At 53.3% G+C, this 21,503-nt stretch overlaps 1 protein-coding gene across 1 annotated transcript; it reads right to left on the bottom strand.

Annotated features, from left to right (window-relative positions):
- Window positions 1–2,693: 2,693 nt before the first annotated feature.
- SLC25A11 (solute carrier family 25 member 11) lies at window positions 2,694–18,137 on the bottom strand. The gene is made up of 8 exons (XM_053363145.1): window positions 17,985–18,137; window positions 13,610–13,762; window positions 12,350–12,556; window positions 10,769–10,859; window positions 8,990–9,080; window positions 8,684–8,783; window positions 7,619–7,670; window positions 2,694–3,328 (listed from the first exon to the last, which is right to left on the bottom strand). The coding sequence occupies exons 1-8, from the start codon at window positions 18,056–18,058 to the stop codon at window positions 3,173–3,175; spliced, it is 924 nt and encodes a 307-aa protein (XP_053219120.1). The 5' UTR covers window positions 18,059–18,137; the 3' UTR covers window positions 2,694–3,172.
- Window positions 18,138–21,503: the final 3,366 nt, after the last annotated feature.

Raw genomic sequence — 21,503 nt, 5'->3', positions numbered from 1 at the left:
CAACATAACAGGACATCATTGGGCTTCATATCTGATAGGCGCCTCAGTGTTAAAACATCCACACGGACCAGCAGCGAGTCCCACTCCCAAGGAGAAAATATTAGTCTCTGTGGATGTTGCGTTGGCCTGTTTGATGGCCTTGGATTTGGACTCAGAGGCTGAACCTGAAGAATCCCAGCCTGCACAGGATTCCCCGCCTCCAGAACCAGCTGCGCCGGGGCTGGGGCCTGAGCCTGAAGGGTCCTCCCCTGTGCTGGGTCCTCAGCTGCAAGCACCAGCTGAGTCTGCTCTGGCTCCTGAGGTGATGGAGGACCCATTGCCTGCAGGTGCTCCTCTCCCAGCGCTGTCAGGGGAAGCTGAGGTTGCCTCTGGGTCCAGTAACCCTCCAGCCTCTCCTGAGCTGCAGAGGCTCAGGGCAGAGAGGCGGAGGGAACTAAGTTCCTGCAGGAGGAGTGCTCGCCTCCAGGCCAGGAGAGGCGAGTCACCTGAGGATCGGGGCCGCCCTATGCCTCGGGGCAGATAAAAGCCGGCCAGCCCCAGTCCCAAGTTGCGGGAGCAACATTGTTGGTTGCTAGTTCCTGCCTGAACCCTGTCCTGCCTTTCTGCCAGAGCTCCTGACCCCACCCAACTCCCCGCCTTGGACCCAGCTTCAGCTTTGACGGACAGCCTCCATACTGCACCCTCGACCTCGGACTGGACTCGGACCTCGCCTCTCGGTTAGCCCCCGGGACCAGCACAGCCTGTAGGAAACTGGGAGGTGGCAATGCGAAGAACCTCACAATGGCCACAACCAGCCCAGGCCCAGCCACTGGGATGGCTGTGAACATTGCAACGCTTTTTAGGATGTGTTCTGTAGACCGAGGCCAAAACTGTCTCTCCCAACCTGGATCCCGGCCCTCTCCTCATAGAATTGGGTCCCCATGAGTCATCTAGATCAACCCCCTGCAAGGCAGGAATCTCCTTGTTTGGTCTGTCCCTTGTGACCGGTCCCAATCCTCTTTTGTTCACACTCCGCAATGCAACCATCACAGCTCAAAAAATAAAATCTGTGACTCACAGTTGTCCCACCCACAGGGAAGATTTTCCTGCAACACCCATTTGGCATCTTCCTTCAGGTTCCAGGGAGGCTTCCCCCCCCCCCCCAGGGTGGTGGCCTTGAAACTTCGCCCTTCAGCGCTGCCTCTGAGCTCCTTCCCTCCCCTTTGGCCTTGCAGAGGGGGCGAAGGTGGGAGACCTTGAGCAAATGATTGAGCAAAGAGGATCCTACGGACTTGGCACAATGGCGTCCTGGCCTCCTGGGCCAGAGAGCCTTTCGTAACGGCACAGCTGGAGAAAAGCAACGCTGCCTTTGCGAGATGCTTTATCCTTTTACCCCTGAAGGGTGAAGGAGGACGGGGGCTGAGAGAGAGGAAGCAGGGGCTGGAGAGAGGAGATGCACCCTCCCAAAAGAGCTCTGGGGGACCAGGCCCATCATTCTCCCAGCCCAGCGTCCTGTTCTCACAGAAGCCAGCCAGATCCCTCAATGGGGAATCCGAAAGCAGGATCCACGCACAAGAGCAAAACACTCCTTTTCCAGCAACTGGGATTCAAAATCATCACTGCCTCTGACTGTGGAGACAGAGCAACAGCCATCCTGGTTTCTGAACGTCTCGGAAGTTGAATGCTTCAGTTTCTGAAGGCCGAAAACCTGGAAGCAACTGCTTCGATTATTGAACACTTTTCAGAAGTTGAACGTTCCACGTGGCTTCCGTGTTGAGTTTTCTGTAAATAAATTCTTCCGGAAGCAAACGTTTCAGTTTTCTAAATTTTTGGAAGTCGAACGTTCTTCCGGAACGGATTACGTCCGGAAACCAAGGTACCACTGTACTGTAAAGGTAAAGGGACCCCTGACCGTTAGGTCCAGTCGCGGACGACTCTGGGGTTGCGGCGCTCATCTCGCTTTATTGGCCAAGGGAGCCAACGTACAGCTTCCGGGTCATGTGGCCAGCATGACTAAGCAGTGCACGGAAACGCCATTTACCTTCCCGCCAGAGCGGTACCTATTTATCTACTTGCACTGGTGTGCTTTCGAACTGCTAGGTTGGCAGGAGCAGGGACCGAGCAACGGGAGCTCACCCCGTCGTGGGGATTTGAACCGCCGACCTTCCGATCCGCAAGCCCTAGGCTCTGTGGTTTAACCCACAGCGCCACCCGCGTCCCTCCCACTGTACTGTATTCCATCGCATAATAGTCACAGCCCCCCCATTTTTTGGTCCTTAAAACTGGTCCCAAAGCATTCGCTGCGTTAAGAGTTGCAGGGTTTTCTCCACACACCTTTTCAGCGCCAGTCGAATGTGCAAGGGGAGCAGGCGGCCGAGCGAAGCTGCCGTGAACGACGTAAATGTGTTTGTTAGTAAAAAACCGTTTTCTCGCATAATAGTCGCACACCCCTTTTGGGGAAAGAAAAATCAGCATCAAAAATGTGACCGTTATGCGGTGAAATACGGTAGCCAAAGACAGCCCTCTTCTCCTTGGTCCAATCTTCTTTCAAAGCCACCTGGCTGCCTCTGGCTCCTGTGGCAAGGAGTTCCGCAGTTCAACTATCTGGACTTCCACTTATCGGTCTCAAATCTCCCAGCGTTCAGCTGGGTGCCCAACCAAGAGCACACCCCGCCCCCCAGACTCCGCAGAAGGACGTCACAGCAGAAACAAAAAGTTTTTAAGACCATGATTGGTTTTTACTAAGTCGAAAGCAAAGTTGGGGATGGGGACGGCGGAACCGTCACTGGCCACACGGCCACAACCCAGGCGGCAGTTCGGTTGCGGGGAGGGAAAGGGAACGTCCCACCGGCGGCCCCCGGCCTAGAACTCCCCCCTCCCCAGCAATAAATAATTTTAAATGCATTTTAACCCCCCAAAAAAACACAGCGTTCGCCAACATCTGCCCACAGTGCAACAGGAGGGGAGGAACCCTGCCTCATGATTGGCTAGATGTGTGTGTGTGAGAGAGAGAGATGGGGAGAGCAGGCCTAGACAGACTCTGAAAAAATGAATTTTTAAGGGGTTGGGCGAGGGAGAAGGCAGGCACCCCCTCCCTCCCCACAGGTAAGGGGCTCTCGGAAGGTGCGCTCATGGCACTTGAGAAAGGGGAGCTCCAGGAGTCGAGGGGGGTCTCTCCTTCGCTCCCCCAAACTCAGGCACTGAGGAAGAACTGCTTGTAGAACTTGTTCATCTGTTCCAGGAAGATGAAGGTGAGGACGGTGTGGGGCCCCAGGCGGGCGTAGTAGGGGGTGAAGCCTTTCCACAGGCTGAAGAAGCCCTCGTAGCGGATCACTTTCACCAGCACGTCCTGCAAGGCAAAGGGAGGCGGGGTCAGGGGTAGCGATGGTGCAGTGGTTAGAGCTAGGGGAGCGGCGCAAAGGAAGCTCACTTGAGGGCCGGGGAATCACTCTCTCCACCTGACCCACCTCACAGGGTGGTGGTTGTTTTGGGGATTAAATGAGGTGGGGAGAGGTGGTATTTGACTCCTAGTAAGTTAGCAAAGGGATGCGGGCGGCACTGTGGTTTAAACCACAGAGCCTAGGGCTTGCCGCTCAGAAGGTCGGTGGTTTGAATCCCCGTGACGGGGTGAGCTCCCGTTGCTCAGTCCCTGCTCCTGCCAACCTAGCAGTTCGAAAGCACGTCAAAGTGCAAGTAGATAAATAGGTACCACTGCAGCGGGAAGGTAAACGGCGTTTCCGTGCGCTGCTCTGGTTCTCCAGAAGCGGCTTAGTCCTGCTGGCCACATGACCCGGAAGCTGTACGCCGGCTCCCTCGGCCAATAAAGCGAGATGAGCACTGCAAGCCCAGAGTCGGCCACGACTGGACCTAATGGTCAGGGGTCCCTTTACCTTTACGTAAGTTAGCAAAAATGTATAGGACAAGTTCAAATATCTGCTGGAAACGTAAAGAAAAAGAAGGTACCTTTTTATCACATGTGGTGGAACTGTAACATAACAAAAGCTTTCTGGCAGATGATGTATAATGAAATGAAGAAAATGTTTAAAATAACTTTTGTTAAAAAACCTGAAGCTTTTCTATTAGGAATTGTAGGTACCGACATCCCAAAGGATCAGGAAAGACTTTTTATGTATGGAACAACAGCAGCACGGATGCTACTAGCCCAGAGATGGGAAGAAGGCAAAGTCTCTACCAGAGAGGAATGGCAAATGAAGCTGTTGGACTATGCCGAAATGGCAAAACTGACCGGAAAGCTCAGGAAACAAGAGGACAAAAACGTTATAAAAAAGAATGGGGGGAAATTGTAATTTATTTAGGAGAGCACTGCAAGCAGATGAAAACATTAGCAGGGTTTTAATCTCAGTTGTAATGCAACCAACAATATGTCTAATATGGATGGATACAAAATATAGATTATGGGATAATATGCAGTTTTCAATGTTGACAACAGGACCCAGGGTGGGGGAAGCCTCGAGATTCAGAGTAATCTCTATATAAGGATATGCGTCTGGATTGTTATAAGTTTATATTTGTAGAATCAAATGGAAATGATTTCAAAAACAAAAAAATGAATGGGGTGGGGAGAGCCAGGTAAGGATGCCCCCTTGGACCCCATGGGGAGAGAAAGGTGGGGTGCAAATGTGAGAAGAAGGAAGGGGAAGGCGGAACAGGCTGGCTTCAGGGTGGGAGCAAAAGAGCTTCCCTCCACGGAGGCCAACAAGCAGGAACCCGAGGGATTAGCTGGGGCTGGACTGGATGACCTCTGGAGGCAAGAAGAGGATGGTGCAAAGAGAAGCAAAATGAAGGAGTCTTAAGATTGTTTGGGAAGGAATCAGGGATGGGGACTGGGAGAGCTGGGGCAAGGCAACTGACCTACTAGGAAGAGTCGGTCGGCTCCCCAGGCCTGACCTGTTTTGCTTCTTTCCATAAAGAGAATTTCACCAGCCCTCTGCGATTTATTGCTTTATTGCTGGCAGCGGGGAGGTGGGTGTCTGGTGGGCAGATATAACAGTGGGAGGGCAGGGGAGGCCGGAGGGGGTCACCAGCCCCCGTGCAAACCTAGCTCTCCAAGAAGGGAAAGAGCGACCAGCCGCTTGGACTTTGGCCCCTTCTCTCCTCCGGCAAAACAAGACGCACCGGAAGCCGACGGGGCAAAGTCCAGGGCAAAGGGAGATCTGTTTTGTACCTGCCAAGCAGCCCCTCCGAATCGGCTGCGGGGAGAAGCAAAACGCCTCTCCAAGGGCAAGAGAAGGGAGGCCGGCACTGACCTCCACCACTGGCGGAGGAGCGAAGAACAGAAGTGAAACCCTGCAGGATCCGCCCATTGGTCCACCCAGCCCAGCGTCTGGTTCCCACTGTGGCTGACCAGATGCCCCCTAGGAAAATCCAGAAGCAGGACCCGAGTGCAAGAGCAACCCTCTCCCCTCCTGCCCATGGACTGTCTGGCCAGAGTGGCGCATGCTCTGGTTATCTCCCGCTTGGACTACTGCCATGCGCTCTACATGGGGCTCCCTTTGAAGGTGACCCGGAAACTGCAATTAATCCAGAATATGGCAGCTGGACTGGGGACTGGGAGACCATATAACACCGGTCTTGAAAGCCCTACACTGGCTCCCAGGACATTTCTGAGCACAATTCAAAGTGTTGGTGCTGACCTTTAAAGCCCTAAACGGCCTCGGTCCGGTATACCTGAAGGAGCGTCTCCACCCCCATCGTTCAGCCCGGACATTGAGGTCCAGCTCCGAGGGCCTTCTGGCGGTTCCCTCCCTGTGAGAAGTGAGGTTACAGGGAACCAGGCAGAGGGCCTTCTTGGTGGTGGCGCCCGCACTGTAGAACACCCTCCCACCAGATGTCAAGGAAATAAACACCTACTTGATTTTTAGAAGGCAGCCCTGTTTAGGGAAGCTTTTAATGTTTGATGTTTTATTGTGTGGCTGGGGAAACCTAGCCAGATGGGTGGGATATGTATGTAAAGGCAAAGGGACCCCTGACCATTAGGTCCAGTCGTGGCCGACTCTGGGGTTGCGGCGCTCATCTCGCTTTATTGGCCGAGGGAACCAGCGTACAGCTTCCGGGTCATGTGGCCAGCATGAGTAAGCCGCTTCTGGCGAACCACAGCAGCGCACGGAAATGCTGTTTACCTTCCCGCCAGAGTGGTACCTATTTATCTGCTTGCAGTTTGACGTGCTTTCGAACCGCTAGGTTGGCAGGAGCAGGGACCGAGCAACGGGAGCTCACCCCGTCACGGGGATTCGAACCGCCGACCTTCTGATCGGCAAGCCCTAGGGTCTGTGGTTTAACCCACAGTGCCACCCACGTCCCTTGGGTATGTATGTATGTATGTATGTATGTATGTATGTATAAATAAATAATTATTATTTCCAGCAAATTGCGTTCAGAAACATTGCTTGCTCCAGCTGTGAAGGGAGAGCAAGGGTTAGGAGCTCTCCGTGTTTTTCTACCCAGGGGCACAAGCGAGGGAGGGAAGCTCCTCTTGCTCTGAATACCGTGGGCTCCGTGATCCGTCTCCAGAGCCCTTGGCTGGGAGGGCAAAGTCCTCCTCCGAAGGGAGAGGGGCCAGGGGTCCAAAGTCTCCCCCCCCCCTTCCAGGAGAGAAGGAGCAGGAAGCAGCTTCCCCCTGCCAGCCAGGGAGAGAGGTGGCCCTTTGAACTGCAGGCCCTGGGCTTGGTTCTGGTGTGGGGCATGAGGCAAGCTGTGGGGAGAGGCGGGGGGGGGGGTGAGAGTGTGAACCCAGCCTCCCCTCTTCCCCAACAACTGCAAGGCATCCTGAGCAGCCCACTCCAGTCCATTCCAGCTGCTGATAATAATAATTTATTATTTATGCCCCAGCCATCTGGCTGGGCTTCCCCAGCCACTCTGGGCGGCTTCCAAATTTTTTTCAAAATACTGTAATACATCAAACATTAAAAGCTTCCCTAAACAGGGCTGCCTTCAGATGTCTTCTAAAAGTCTGGTAGTTGTTGATCTCTCTGACACCAACACTTTGAATTGTGCTCGGAAATGTACTGGGAGCCAATGCAGATCTCTCAGAACCGGTGTTATGTGGTCTCGACGGCTGCTCCCAGTCCCCAGTCTGGCTGCCACGTTCTGGATTAGTTGTAGTTTCCGGGTCACCTTCAAAGGTAGCCCCACGTAGAGCGCATGGCAGTAGTCCAAGCAGGAGATAACTAGAGCATGCACCACTCTGGCAAGTCAGTCTGCGGGCAGGGAGGGTCTCATCCGGCGTACCAAATGGAGCTGCCCTGGACACAGAACTGACCTGCGCCTCCATGGACAGCGGTGAGTCCAGAATGACTCCCAGGCTGCGCACCTGGTCCTTCGGGGGCACAGTTGCCCCATTCAGGACCAGGGAGTCCCCCACACCCACCCGTCCCCTGTCCCCCAAGTACTTCTGTCTTGCCAGCATTCAACCTCAATCTGTTAGCCGCCATCCATCCTCCAACCGCCTCCAGACAGCTCTGCTGAGCAGTTGCTCGCTGCCAAACTGATGTTGTGCATCCTTGAGGACTATAAACCTCTTTCCCCCCACTGCCAAACCCCATGGGGGCTTCCGTGCTTCCCTGACTGGGGTGGGGAAGAGAGGAGGGATCCCCCCCAAAAGAGCCCGGCCCACACTCACCAGCCCGTTCCGGTACTCCGGCTTCCCATCAATCATCCGCATGTTCTGGATCCTGGAGGGGGAAATGCAAAAAAAAGAGAAGGGGGTAGATGCACACCCTCTGCTGCTGAAACCGCTTCCGGCCAGTGCGGAACAGTTGTGGGAGTGTTGGACTAGGAGCTGGGAGAGGCTGGGGTTCGAATCCTCCACTCAGGCATGGAGCTCGCTTGGGTATGACCTTGGGGGGTCAGCCACTGAGGTCTCTCAGCCTGGCCTACCGCACAAGGTCGTTGTGGGGATTAAACGAGGAATCAGCTTGAGCTCCTTGGAGGAAAAGGCGGTTTAAATGCCATAAATAGATCAGGAACAAATTGCCTGTTTGGCACCTGCCTCTTGCAATATTTTTCTTCTTGCCTTTTGTCTCCCTACCCTGTACCTGATCGGGCTCAATTGTTCCGTTTCTCTTGAAACTGAAATTTGGGGATGTTCTTCTTGTTATGCATTTAATAAGGTCCACAAATGACAACATTTTGGAGGTCCCGAGCCTCAAGGAGGTTAGATTGGTCTCAACTAAGGCCAGGGCCTTTTCAGTACTGGCCCCGACTTGGTGGGACGCTCTGTCCCAAGAGACTAGGGCCCTGCGGGATTTCACATCTTTTCGCAGGGCCTGCAAGACAGAGCTGTTCTGCCTGGCCTTTGGTTTGGACTCAGTCTGACCCTTATGTTTCCCTCCCCTTATGGTCTTGATTTATCAGCTACTTTTAAATGAGGCGCATTTTAAATTGCATTTTAACCTGTATTTTAAATTGGTGTGTTTTTTCCCCTATTATGTTTTTACTGTAATTTTACTGGTGTTAGCTGCCCTGAGCCCGGCTTTGGCCGGGGAGCACAGGGTATAAATAAAAATTATTATTATTATTATTATTAGTACTACTACTACTTTAGTATTATTATTTTTTACAAAGAAGAGGGTCAATCCCAGGCTGCCCTCTCCCTCCCTGACCTCATTACCCGCCCCCAAAGGCTGCTCTTCCTCCCCCCCCCCAGCAGACCCAAGACCCACTTCCTGCCCTCCTGGACCCTGACCTGGTCTTGGCAATATCCACCGGCATGGAGGCTGCAGTCGTCACCAAACCACTGATCATGCTGGCACAGAAGTGGCACAAGATGTTGTCCCGGAAGTAACCTGCGGACAAGGCGGGGGAAGGAAGTTTCAGATGCTGCTGTTGCTGCCGCCATCGCCTCTGGGACCCCTGAACCCCCCTTCCCCTCTGGGAGCCCTCAAGCCCTACAGGAAAGAGGGCGGCAGAGCTTGCAGGGGCCTGACTGGGCTGGCCGAGAGGACAGAGACCCCTCCAGGCCTTCCTCGCCCCCCACTGGGACGCCGCTTACCCGAATCGAGGAGGAACTGCTTGGACTGGGAATAGGAGGCCAGCTGGGCTGCGTTGACGACGACGGCTCTGGCCATGGTGGGGACGCAGCCCTGTGGGATGGAGGAGAAAAGCCATTAGGGGCTGGGGGCACCAGAAGCTCCCCTCAAGGAGGGGAGAGGGGCTCTCGCCTCGCGGTGAAGGAGCAGCTGCTCAGATCAGCGGCCACGAAGGGCAGAGCGCAGACCAGCCAGACCACTGGGTCCGTCTAGATCAGTGCTGTCTACACTGACCAGCCGGGACGCGGGTGGCGCTGTGAGTTAAACCACAGAGCCTCGGGCTTGCCATTCACAAGGTCGGCGGTTCGAATCCCCGCGACGGGGTGAGCTCCCATTGCTCGGTCCCTGCTCCTGCCCACGTAGCAGTTTGAAAGCACATCAAAGTGCAAGTAGATAAATAGGTACCACTGTGGCGGGAAGGTAAACGGCGTTTCCGTGCGCTGCTCTGGTTTGCCAGAAGCGGCTTAGTCATGCTGGCCACATGACCCGGAAGCTGTATGCCGGCTCCCTTGGCCAATAAAGCGAGATGAGTGCGCAACCCCAGAATCGGCCACGACTGGACCTCATGGTCAGGGGTCCCTTTACCTTTTTACACTGATCAGCAGCAGTAGAGGCTCTCCAGGGTTTCAGGGAATAAACATCTCAGTCAGCAGGTGCCGTTAAGAGATTGAACCCGGAGCCGGCTGAGCTGTGGCTCTTCCCCTCCTGGGTTGGCAGCCCCGAGAAGGGGCAAAAGGTGGAGGCTGGGTGGCTGAGGCCATCCTTGTGTCCAGGGCCAGGCCAGAGGGATGGGAACCCAGAAAGGAGTCTAAGGCGCCGCAGGACCCTCTTCGATGGTTTATCTTTTTGCAGAGAGACTATCCTGGCTGCAGCGACCTCAAACCCGCCCAGACCCCCAGAGCTGCTCTCTTAAAATGGACGCTGGAGATCAGCGGGAGGAAACCCCTTGCCCTGGCAGAGGCTGGGCTCTGTTTCATCCAGAGGCACAAAACACAGGTCTGTGTTTTGGGGCGAGGAGACCACTTAGCAGAGCCCAGAATTAAAGCGAGAGCAAGCTGTTTTTCCAGGCCTGACAGGGAGATCCCCCTTCCTCATTTCGCCCCCAAGAAAGTTTAAAGAAGGGCACATAGCTAAGGGAGAAATACACTTGGGAAATGCAATGGGGGAGACGAGAGGAGGAGAGGCAGCAAGAACAGCCCCCTCCCGATACGGCGGAACCTCGGAAGTCAAACATAATCCGTTCCAGAAGGACGTTCGACTTCCGAAATGTTTGAATTCCGAGGCTTCTTTGGCAGCTAGGCTTTTTGCAGATCAGAAGCCGTGTTGGACGTTCGGGTTCCGAGGCACGTTCGAAAACCGGAACATTTGCTTCCAGGTTTTCGATGTTCAGTAGCCGAAACGTTCGGGAACGGAGCGATTCAAGAACAGAGGTCGCCCTGTACCTGGCCAAGGCAGGTGAGCCAGCAAGGGAAGTCGCATTTCAAGAGTGCTTTAATACAGAAAGCAGGAAGGGTTTTCTTTCCATTCCGTTATCGGCATCAGATAGCCAGGCAAAAAGAGGAATTCTCAAGCTCCCCTCTGTGCATACTTGCAAATGAATGAGAGCCCATTTCCTCTGCTGTAATAAACTCATTAAATGGCAGAAGAGGCCAGACCCTCCTTGTTGGGTGAGACTTGAGCAATCGCAAGGGCAGAGTTGAAACTTTCCCCCTGAGCCCACCCCTCTTCCTAAAGGGCCGTACCCTCCAGAGCGTGGGAACCCCCTCCTCGCGGGTTATCCGCAGAAGCGCGTTGAAGACGTTTGTGTAGCCCCTCCTTTGGTCAGGAGGCAACCTGGAACAGAGGAAAAAAGAAGAAGGAAGAGAGAAGACGTGAGAGAGAGGAACAGGCCCAGATCTTCCCAACCAGAACCAGTCTGCATTTTTGGCATTCCTTTATCACATGCACGGCGGAGGAGCCTTCGTTTCCAAGATGAGCCGGCCAAATCCGGGACCGGACTCGATCCTCAGATAACATTCTTTGCTTGGAAACAGCTGGACTGTTTCCAGCTTTCTTAGGGCAAACGCCTTGAAATCAGCACACAGACAGTAACACTCCTCAAATGTCAAAAATGTTTTCTTCCTAATTGCTGGAGGGACTGCAGAAAACTTGGCACGTTAGTGGCAGGAAAGTAAGTCGCTGCAAGGTTTCGGGGATCCGGTTTCAAGAGAAACGATAAATATTACTAAAGGAGTTACCGCTTGCTACCCAAAATTAAAGTTGCTGAGTATTTTCGGTGATACCAATGTGGATATATTGTCCAAAGAATTGGTCTTCTATTCTTGACAGCACAAATTATAGTTGCAACTCAAAGGGAAACAGCCCCAAATCTTACACTGGAAGCTTGGTGCTATAGAAAGAAGAAATTTACAGATAAAGATACAAGGATCAAAACCTCCAGACACTTTCAATGTGATTTGGCATTCTTTTAGGACCTAAAGAGCAAAACCATCGTCAGAACCCTGGCACCTGTCTCTGGAGCAAGACTGGATCGGAGAACGCCGACAGTCTTTACTCGGACTCTGGTTATTTCAACCCTGAACTCATTCTACCTGCCAGTCTTCTATGTTTGTTTCTTATCTTCCAATGTTTACCTGGTGTTCTAACCGTTCTCTCTTGTTTTATGTACAAAATAAAAATTACCGTAATTTTTCGCTCTATAGGACGCACCGGACCATAGGAGGGGGAGAACAGGGGAAAAAAATTCTCCCCCTCTCTGCTCAGTGCCCCTTCAGCGAAGCGGCAGGAGAAACGGAGCCCCTTCCATTTCTCCTTCCGCTTTGCTGAAGGGGCGTTGTGCAGAGAGGGAAAACTGTGCAGCGCCTCTCCAGCGAAGTGAAGCCTGGAGAGCGAGAGGGATCGGTGTTCACCGACCCCCTCACTCTCCAGGCAGCTATCCGCAAGCCTTCGGAGCGCAGCGGGAACTCCTGCTGCGCTCCAAAGGCTTGCGGATAGCTGCCTGAAGCCCCCAGAGCACAGCGGGAGTTCCTGCTGCGCTCTGGGGGCTTCAGGTGGCTTCAGCAAAAGCAACGCAAAGCCTCCGGAGTGCGGAGGGAGCTCTCCCTCTGTGCTTCGGAGGCTTCGCATTGCTATCGCTGAAGCCAAGGAGCCTGCATTCGCTCCCTAGGATGCACACACATTTCCCCTTAATTTTTGGAGGGGAAAAGGTATGTCTTATAGAGTGAAAAATACGGTATCTGCCCAAACAGAAAAGAGAACCGGTCTGCATTTCACCGCCAGCACAAGGCCCCCTGCCAATGCACCAAGGGGTCTCCCCTACCCACCTGCCATCGGCCGTCATGCGGATGAGCGCCACCTCGGCAGGCGTGCCCACAAAGGCCCCAATGGCGCCCGCCGTCATCCCGATCACGGCCTTCATGAAGAAGTTGGGGGGCGTCCCGTCGGAGGAGGTGAGCTTCTCAAAGAGGATGGTGTAGATGCCCAGCCGGGTGGTGGTGTAGGTGGCCTGGCGCAGGAGGCCGGCGGACAGCCTGCCAAGAGAGAGGGGGCACGCGGGGGGAACCCCCAGACTGAGAAACAGAGCCAGAGGAGCCCCTCCTGCCACCCAAAGCCACACACGCCTCTCGCTGGCACTGAAGGGGTTTGCGGCTGCAGCGCTTCGAGTCTTCCAGGCTGCGCATTTTGAGCCGTGTTCACACTCCGGGGTCAACTTGAACAAATAATAATGATGATGGCAATTTTAGTGTTTATATGCTGCTCATCTGAAGGGGTTGCCCCACTCTGGGCAGTTATTAAAAACAAGATAAAACCTCAAACATTAAAAACTACCCTGTAAAGGGCTGCCTTCAGATGTCTTTTAAAAGTCATGGTTTATCTGTTTGATGTCTGACAGGAGGGCGTTCCGCCGGGGGGGGTGCAGCTACTGAGAAGGTTGTGGGGCTACACACCACCCAAATAAACAGGGGAGTTGGCGGCTTAGCCCCCAAGTGGAAACCAGGCCTCAATACGTCCTGCCAGGGACAGCCTACTAACGTCTCTTCCTTCTGCCCCCACAGAGGAGAGGGAGGGAGGGAGGGAGGGAGGGAGGGAGGGAGGGAGGAAGGAAGGAAGGAAGGGGAAAGGAAAGGAAAAAGGAAGGAGAGGGGAGGGAGGGGCAGGGAGGGAGGGAGGGAGGGAGGAAGGAAGGAAGGAAGGAAGGAAGGAAGGAAGGGAAAGGAGGGAGGGAGGAAGGAAGGGAGGGAAAGGAGGCAGGCAGGAAGGAAGGAAGGAAGGAAGGGGAAAGAAAAGGAAAGGCAAGGAGGAAGGAAGGAAGGAGAGGGAAAGGGAAGGGGAAGGAGAAGGGGAAGGGAGAAAGGAAGGAAGGAAGGAAGGAAGGAAGGAAGGAAGGAAGGGAGGGAAAGGAGGAAGGAAGGGGCTAGTGATATATAAACTTAATAAACAATAATAAAAATCACCTTATCTGCAGCCAAGTGCCCCTGCCATACTCCTCTCTCTCTCTCTGTCTCTCTCTCTCTCTCTCTCTCACACACACACACACACAAACCAGGCCCTCCAAGGCCCCTGCTCCCCTCAAGAAAACTTACCCGGTGTAGATGCCCCGCACGCCCTCCTTGCGGAGGATGCTCCCCACGGCGTGGAAGCTGGTCTTGTACTCCTTCGTCTTGGCGCCTTCGCCGCTCAGCTGCATCCGGTTCTTCACCAGGTCCAGGGGTTGCACAAAGACAGTGGCCGCCATGCTGGGGGGGGGCAGAGAGAAGGGGCAAGAGGTCACTTGAGGGCTGGGGGAGAACAGGGAGAAGCGGCAGAATGGGCTAGAGAGGGAGGACCACCTCCTGCAACCCTGACCCAGATATCTCCAATTATGGTCCTATACATTTTGAGGATGGTCAACGGAGTTTTCCCCTGGAATGAAGTTCCTCCTTTTTCCTTCCTCGCTTGCAAGACACTCTAACCTGCTCCTCCAAGCTGCTTCCTTCCTACACTCCAAGAAGCTGGACTCAGGGGGAGTCACGGATCGCTCTCTCCACCTCCATGAACTGGTCTCATCCTTCTTTAAAGCTGTCCCTGCCTCCTGCAGCAGAGAGTTCCGCAGTTTCACGATCAGTTAGAAGGACTTTCTGTTCTCTGCCCTGAATCTTCCAAAGATCAGCTTCGCTGGATGCGAGTGGCCCTGTGGGTTAAACCACAGAGCCTAGGACTTGCCGATCAGAAGGTTGGCGGTTCGAATCCCCGCGACGGGATGAGCTCCCGTTGCTCGGTCCCTGCTCCTGCCAACCTAGCAGTTTGAAAGCACGTCAAAGTGCAATTAGATAAATAGGTACCGCTCCGGCGGGAAGGTAAATGGCGTTTCCGTGCGCTGCTCTGGTTCGCCAGAAGCGGCTTAGTCATGCTGATCACATGACCCGGAAGCTGTATGCTGGCCAATAAAGCGAGATGAGCACCGCAACCCCAGAGTCAGGGTCAGGGGTCCCTTTACCTTTAAGGCATAATCAGGTATCCTGGCAGACAGGAGAGAAGCAACACACTCAAATTTCTGCTGGAGACTGCCTCCTTCTGCAATGTATGTTTGGGGGGTGGTCCTGGGCCCCAGGGTGGGCAATTTCAGAAGTCTCTATAGGGGCTTGTGCACCATTGTCTCTCTGACCTCCTTGCAAGCAGAGGAGGGAACTCTGTTGCAGCAGAAAAATAAAGATCTGCCTTGCTTTCTCTGGATCTTGCCTCCATCCATTCATCTCTGACCGATCATGGACTTAGGGGACTCTTTTTTTAAAAAAAAATAAATTTTTATTAATTTTTCAACATATATTAAAACACAATACAAAACAATACATAGACAAACAAACATATAAACACGTATAATTTCTTAACCTCTTTTTCTTAAACCTTATTTCAACGACTTCCCCATACCTCCCTTTTCTGCATCCCTGTTTTAAACTTTTTCAGCAACCCCTAATTTCAATTACTTAGAGTTCGCTTTCATTAATCCTTTTTCTCTTACCCTTAATCCTTTTTCTCTTACCCCATGGACTTAGGGGACTCAGTCCCTTGGAGAGCTGAACAGCAAAAGCCAAACCCCCTATTTTTTCTGTAGCAACTTTTCTCCCAAACAACGCAGACTTTCCTCCTAAGGGAGCCACCCCTCTCCGCAGAGCGCACAGGAAATATTTCCCTTGTCCTACTCAGGATTCAGTGAGAGCTGGACCATCAAGAAGGCTGATTGCAGAAGAATGGATGCTTTTGAATTCTGGTGCTGGAGGACTCTTGAGAGTCCCATGGACTGCAAGAAGATCAAACGCATCCATTCTTAAGGAAATCAGCCCTGAGTGCTCACTGGAAGGACAGATCCTGAAGCTGAGGCTCCAAGACTTTGGCCACCTCATGAGAAGAGAAGACTCCCTGGAAAAGACCCTGATGTTGGGAAAGATGGAGGGCAGAAGGAGAAGGGGACGACAGAGGACGAGGTGGTGGGACGGTGTTCTCGAAGCTACCAGCATGAGTTTGACCAAACTGCGGGAGGCAGTGGAAGACAGGAGGGCCTGGCGTGCTCTGGTCCAGGGGGTCACGAAGAGGCGGACATGACTAAATGACTGAACAACAACAACTCAGGATTCAAATCCCGAAGCACTCCCCCTCCACTCCACTTCAGATCCTTCCAGAAACCTAAGTAAGCCAGATTCCATCTGTGTCCCTCTCCGCAAGGCAGCCTAAATCTGCTTCACACACCCCTGTTACATAACAGGCTTTATTTAGGGAGGGTGGCAAGGAAAGCACCCCAGGAGCCAGAGGAGACCGTTCCCCCCGAAACCTTCCTCCCTAATCCTCTCTTTGCCACACCTCTTCCTGCTCTCCCCAGCTGTTCCCCCGTGAGACACCCCGAAATTTGACCGGAGGGGAGCCAGAGCAGTTGGCATTCCATCGCCCCTTCCCCTGATGCGGTTTAATCCCTCGCTTGGCGCTTAAGCGGATTAGCAGTTCTGGCAGCACAAAAAGCACCACTCCAATCACAGAGAGAAGCTCAGTCCCGGATCACTGAATCGTAGAATCATCGTCGGATGATCGTAGAATCATCTAGTCCAGCGGTTCTCAACCTGGGGGTCCCCAGATGTTGTTGGACTACAACTCCCATCATCCCTTGCTAGCTAGGGATGATGGGAGTCGTAGTCCAACAACATCTGGGGACTCACAGGTTGAGAACCATTCTAGTCCATGTCCCCCTACAATGCACAAATCGCAGCTAAAGGATCCCTGGCAGTGTAGAAGCTTAGCTCCGTAGGCAGAGCGTGACACTCTTAATCTCCGGGTTGTGGGTTCGAGAGCCACGTTGGGCGAAAGGATTCCTGCTCAGGGTTGGAGCACATGACCCTCGTGGCCCCTTCCAACTCTATAATTCTGTGAGCGGATGGCCTCTCTTTGAAAACAGCAAAGCAGCGTCCACCACCTTCCAAAGTCCATCGATTCCAGTGTTGAACAGCTCTTGCTGCCAGAAAGTTCCTCCTGATGTTGAGTTGGGATCTCCTTTCTCGTAACTCAAAGCCGTGGGTTCGAGTCCTACCCGGAGCAGCAGAAAACAAGCTTGCTCCGTCTTCAGATATTCGAAGATGGCTCTCATCTCTCCTCTTTCCCGTGTTAAACTCACCAAGCTCCTTCAACTGTTCCTCACAAGGTTTGGTTCCCAGACCCTTGATCATTTTGGTCTCCCTCCTCTGCACACCTTCCAACTTGTCAACATCCTTCTTAAACTGTGGTGCCCAGAATTGGACACAGGGCTCCAGGTGTGGTTCTGACCAAGTCGGAATAGAGTGCGACTATTCCCTCGATCTGGACTCTTCTGAGGGTGCAGCCGAGAATTGCATTAGCCTTTTTTGCTGCTGCATCACGCTGCCGGCTCACGTTTAGCTTGAGGTCCACCAAGACTCCCCCCCAACCCAAGATCCTTTTTACATGAGCTGCTGGCAAGTCAGGTGTCCCCCATCTTGAAGGAGGTGATAGACCCCCCCTCCCCAAGCCAGAGCAGCAACACCCAGCACCTAGAGCCCCCTGTAATTGTACATATCTCATTCATGTTCCCCGTTTAAGCATTTAACCTCTCTCCATGGGGAGTTGCTGCACCAGAGAATTTGAGCTGCCCTTTTCCAGCAACCTCCTTTTGCAGCTTGGGCGGCCGTCTTCTGGGGATTCTTCAGCTCTGATTCCAGCATCGCATGGGGCTGACCCTCGGAGGATGCCTTCCGGCCCTACAGTCCTATAGGACTCCTCACTTAGCCAGCCTCATCCGCTCTTGCACCACGACCCGAGTCCCTGCGACTTCCCTTGGTCTGGACACTAGACTTCTGTGTTCGCCTTTTTTGCTGCCGCAGCACACAGTGGTCTCAGGTTCAGCTTGTGGCCCCCCAAGACCTCCCCCTTGACTCTTTCCCTATGTGCTGCTGCTGCCATCCCATAGTTGTGCACCTGCTTCACCCTGCCTCAGTGCGGACCCCCAAGCAGATCCTTTCTCTTCATTGTGGTGCCAGTTGCCTGGAGGGTCAAAGGATGGGAGAAGGAGTGCCTTTGGGGCTGGGGGAGCCCCCATTGCCCGTGAGCCCTTGCGGCAGATTTTTTAAAAACCAGGTGCCTTGTACTACAACTCCCAGCAGGTGGGAACTGTAGTACGAGGTGCCTGCAGGGCCCCAGGTGGGCGGAGCCTGGGCCTTTGGGTCTGGGGTGGGGGGGAGAAGAGACCCCCCCCATTACCCATGAGCCTTTGCGGCAGATTAAAAAACACCTGCTTCCCTCCCAGGTGCCTCGTACTACAACTCCCAGCAGGTGGGAACTGTAGTACGAGGTGCCTGCAGGGCCCCAGGCGGGCCTTTGGGTCTGGGGGGGGGAGAAGAGACCCCCATTACCCGTGAGCCCTTGCGGCCGCAGGCGGGTGCGCGCGCAGCCGGGCCTGGGGGGGGGTCGGGAGGCGGCTCTTACCCGGCGAGGCCCCCGAAGAGGAACTTGACGGACTTGGGCGACGTTTTGGGCTTGCCGGGTCCCGACGCCGCCATGACGGCTCCGCTCGCGCCGGGACCAAGGTGACTCCGGGGGGCGAGAGCGAGGGGAGCGCGAGGGAGCCAATGGCTGCGCGCCGAGAGGGGCTTCCGGGGCGGGACTTCCGTCTGGGAAGAGGAGGAGGAGGAGATGGGGAGAAGGAGGCGCCTGCGCAGTAGGCCTCGCGAAGCCGCCGGGAGGGTGGGCAAAAGGAGGGCAACGCGCTGGGCCAATCGGAGCCTTCCTCGGCTCCCCTGGCGAGGAGGCCCCTGCGGGACTACAGCTCCCATCAGCCCCCGCGGCAGGCGCGCAGGCGCAGCTCGGAAAATGGGCGGCGAACTTTGTCTGAGCCGGGCGAATGAATTGACCCGGTTTAGTCCGTGTCCAGAATTGCGAAAGAAGCGAGGGAATTGATTAACTCAGACAAAGAATGGATTCATTCCTAGGACACACCTAGATACATATATATATATATATATATGTGTGTGTGTGTGTATACACACACATATATACAGTGGTACCTCGGGTTACAGACGCTTCAGGTCACAGACTCCGCTAACCCAGAAATAGTGCTTCAGGTTAAGAACTTTGCTTCAGGATGAGAACAGAAATCACGCAGCAGCGGCGGGAGGCCCCATTAGCTAAAGTGGTGCTTCAGGTTAAGAACAGTTTCAGGTTAAGAACAGACCTCCAGAACGAATTAAGTTCTTAACCCGAGGTACCGCTGTGTATATATATTGTTGTTGTCGTTTAGTGGTGTCCGCCTCTTCGTGGCCCCCTGGACTAGAGCACGCCAGGCCCTCCTGTCTTCCACTGCCTCCCGCAGTTTGGTCAGACTCATGTTGGTAGCTTCGAGAACACTGTCCCACCATCTCGTCCTCTGTCGTCCCCTTCTCCTTGTGCCCTCCATCTTTCCCAACATCAGGGTCTTTTCCAGGGAGTCTTCTCTTCTCATGAGGTGGCCAAAGTCTTGGAGCCTCAGCTTCAGGATCTGTCCTTCCAGTGAGCACTCAGGGCTCTTTTCCTTCAGAATGGAGAGGTTTGATCTTCTTGCAGTCCATGGGACTCTCAAGAGTCTCCTCCAGCACCAGAATTCAAAAGAATCCATCCTTTGGCCATCAGCCTTCCTTATGGTCCAGCTCTCACTTCCATACATCACTACTGGGAAAACCAGAGCTTTAACTGTACGGATCTTTGTCGGTAAGGTGGTGTCTCTGCTTTTTAAGAAGCTGTCTAGGTTTGCCATCGCCTTTCTCCCAAGAAGCAGGTGTCTTTTAATTTTGTGGCTGTTGTCACCATCTGCAGTGATCATGGAGCCCAAGAAAGTAAAATCTCTCACTGCCTCCATTTCTTCCCCTTCTATTTGCCAGGAGGTGATGGGACCAGTGGCCATGATCTTCGTTTTTTTGATGTTGAGCTGAGGCTCCAAGACTTTGGCCACCTCATGAGAAGAGAAGACTCCCTGGAAAAGACCCTGGTGCTGGGAAAGATGGAGGGCGAAAGGAGAAGGGGACGGCAGAGGACGAGATGGTGGGACAGTGTTCTCAAAGCTACTAAAATGAGTTTGACCAAACTGCGGGAGGCAGTGGAAGACAGGAGGGCCTGGCGTGCTCTGGTCCAGGGGGACACGAAGAGGCGGACAAGACTCAACGACTCAACAGCAACAAATCCATAGTTATAGCATGTATCCACACAGTCTCAGGCCTCTTCTGTTGTGCAGATTGCTCTGCTATGTATAGTGTGCTCAAGTCTGGGAGGCCTGAGTCGCTGATTTATGTCGGAGCCAGAGGTTGATGGATCTTCACAGCAGCATGGCTGGAAGGACACGATCCACTGGGGGCTAGCCAGCTGGCCTTTCGACCCCAGGATGCCGACAGCTGAGGCCTCTGGAGGGCAGCTTCAGAAGGGGCCAGTGCTGGGCGCCAGGGGGCAGCCTTGACTCAGGGGAAAGGCGAGATCAGGGGCTGTTTTGGGGTGTTTGAAATTTGCACCCAAGTCTCTTGATGACCCGCCCACCCAGTTGGATTACCCAATGGGCAGACTCAGCAGGTGCTGAGCATCACCAGAAAAGTACCATCCCCCCCCCACGAAAAAAATAAATTAAAAAATCAGGACAGATTTGATTTGGTTTCCCCGCAATACTGTGCTTTGAAGCGGAGGTAATTTCCCCATCAGGAAATCAAGGAAGTAGCTATTTTTAATTTCCGCATACATATAAGTTTTGCATCATTCTGGGGGGAAATAGGATGTTAGCTTGTGGTTTTGTAATGTTTTTATTTTGCATGACTTAATACTCCTATTATTATTAATTGCATTTATATTATGGCTGCCAGACATCCCCGTTTCCTGGGGAAAATCCCCGGATTTTCAAATCAGTCCCCTGACAAAATCCTATTGTTCCTATTGAAGTTGAAAAGTGTCCCCGGATTCATTGAAAACAAATCTGGTAATTGTTGCAGGAATTTATGTATCTGTTGGGGGGTGTTTGCCCCCCAATGCACATGCAGCCCACTACCAAAACCAGCACAATCACTTTTGTGATTTGTCCTCACAAAACACTTCATCACAGTTTCTTCCTGCCTATTCAAAGGGCTTCTGCTGCACGATACCAAATGTAAGAATTCACTGATCAATATCTCTATGTACTGGCTCACTGGGAGAACTCCAGAAATTCCTCAGCAGCCCCTCTGCCTGAGGGATAATCCCTGGCCTCCTGATACCTGAGTGCCAGACAGGTAGCTATTCCAGAAATAACAAACCCAGATGAAGACAAAAAGGTGTGAATAACTTGGCTGGGAAACAGGGAAATGTAAAGATCTCTTTTGTTCCACTTGATGGGTGTGTGGTGGAGGGCAAGGGGAACCATGGGGCAGGGTCCAGGATGCTCAGATTACGGCCACCAGACCTCCCCTTTCATGATGTCACCATGATGTATGAGTGATGTAGTTGGGGGGGTATAACATGGGGATTAGCAACTAATAAAAGTTTGGGTTCTCTTTTGTTGGGGGCTTCCATCTTGTTCCACCTGGTGGCAGGTGGGAGTCCTGTCGCGACAGTCTTCAATCAAGACCAAGCCTACTGGCTGCTGTTTTGCTCTGGTATTCCTGGCTGGGGTCCTTGTTTTTGTCCAAGGGAGCTCTCAGATTTCTCCGTTAACACAACCTTAATTTACGGTATATCCCACCTTTATCATCTGGGTCTCCCGCCTCTGCACCTGCTCCACCTTTGTCAATCTCCTTCTTAAACTGGGGTGCCCAGAACGCGACGTGGGACGATGAAGCAGGATGGGCTGGGTCAATCTGCTTCACCCCAGGGTACTTGCTCTCGTTCTGCCACGACCCTCCCCAACGTCACCTTCCTTAAAGATTAAATCAAATTATGCCCACTAAACAGTGAGAATCATTCCCCACGGCCACCACAAAAAAACCTCACCCCAGAAATGTTTGCGGTAAGAAAAGTGGC

The sequence above is a fragment of the Podarcis raffonei genome, chromosome 13 (genome assembly GCF_027172205.1).
Source record: "Podarcis raffonei isolate rPodRaf1 chromosome 13, rPodRaf1.pri, whole genome shotgun sequence".
NCBI classification, from domain to species: Eukaryota; Metazoa; Chordata; class Lepidosauria; order Squamata; family Lacertidae; genus Podarcis; species Podarcis raffonei.
Note: the sequence above shows the minus strand (reverse complement) of the source record. Positions and strands in the feature narration are given on the sequence as shown.

What these genes read in the sequence shown, in the direction of transcription:
- SLC25A11 (XM_053363145.1), bottom strand. Translation starts at nt 18,058, where the DNA reads ATGGCGGCGTCGGGACCCGGCAAGCCCAAAACGTCGCCCAAGTCCGTC. An exon ending in GTGCGGGGCATCTACACCGG is followed by an intron (nt 12,557 to 13,609) that starts GTAAGTTTTCTT and finishes CTCTCTTGGCAG; the next exon opens with GCTGTCCGCCGGCCTCCTGC. An exon ending in CGCATGACGGCCGATGGCAG is followed by an intron (nt 10,860 to 12,349) that starts GTGGGTAGGGGA and finishes CCTCTGTTCCAG; the next exon opens with GTTGCCTCCTGACCAAAGGA.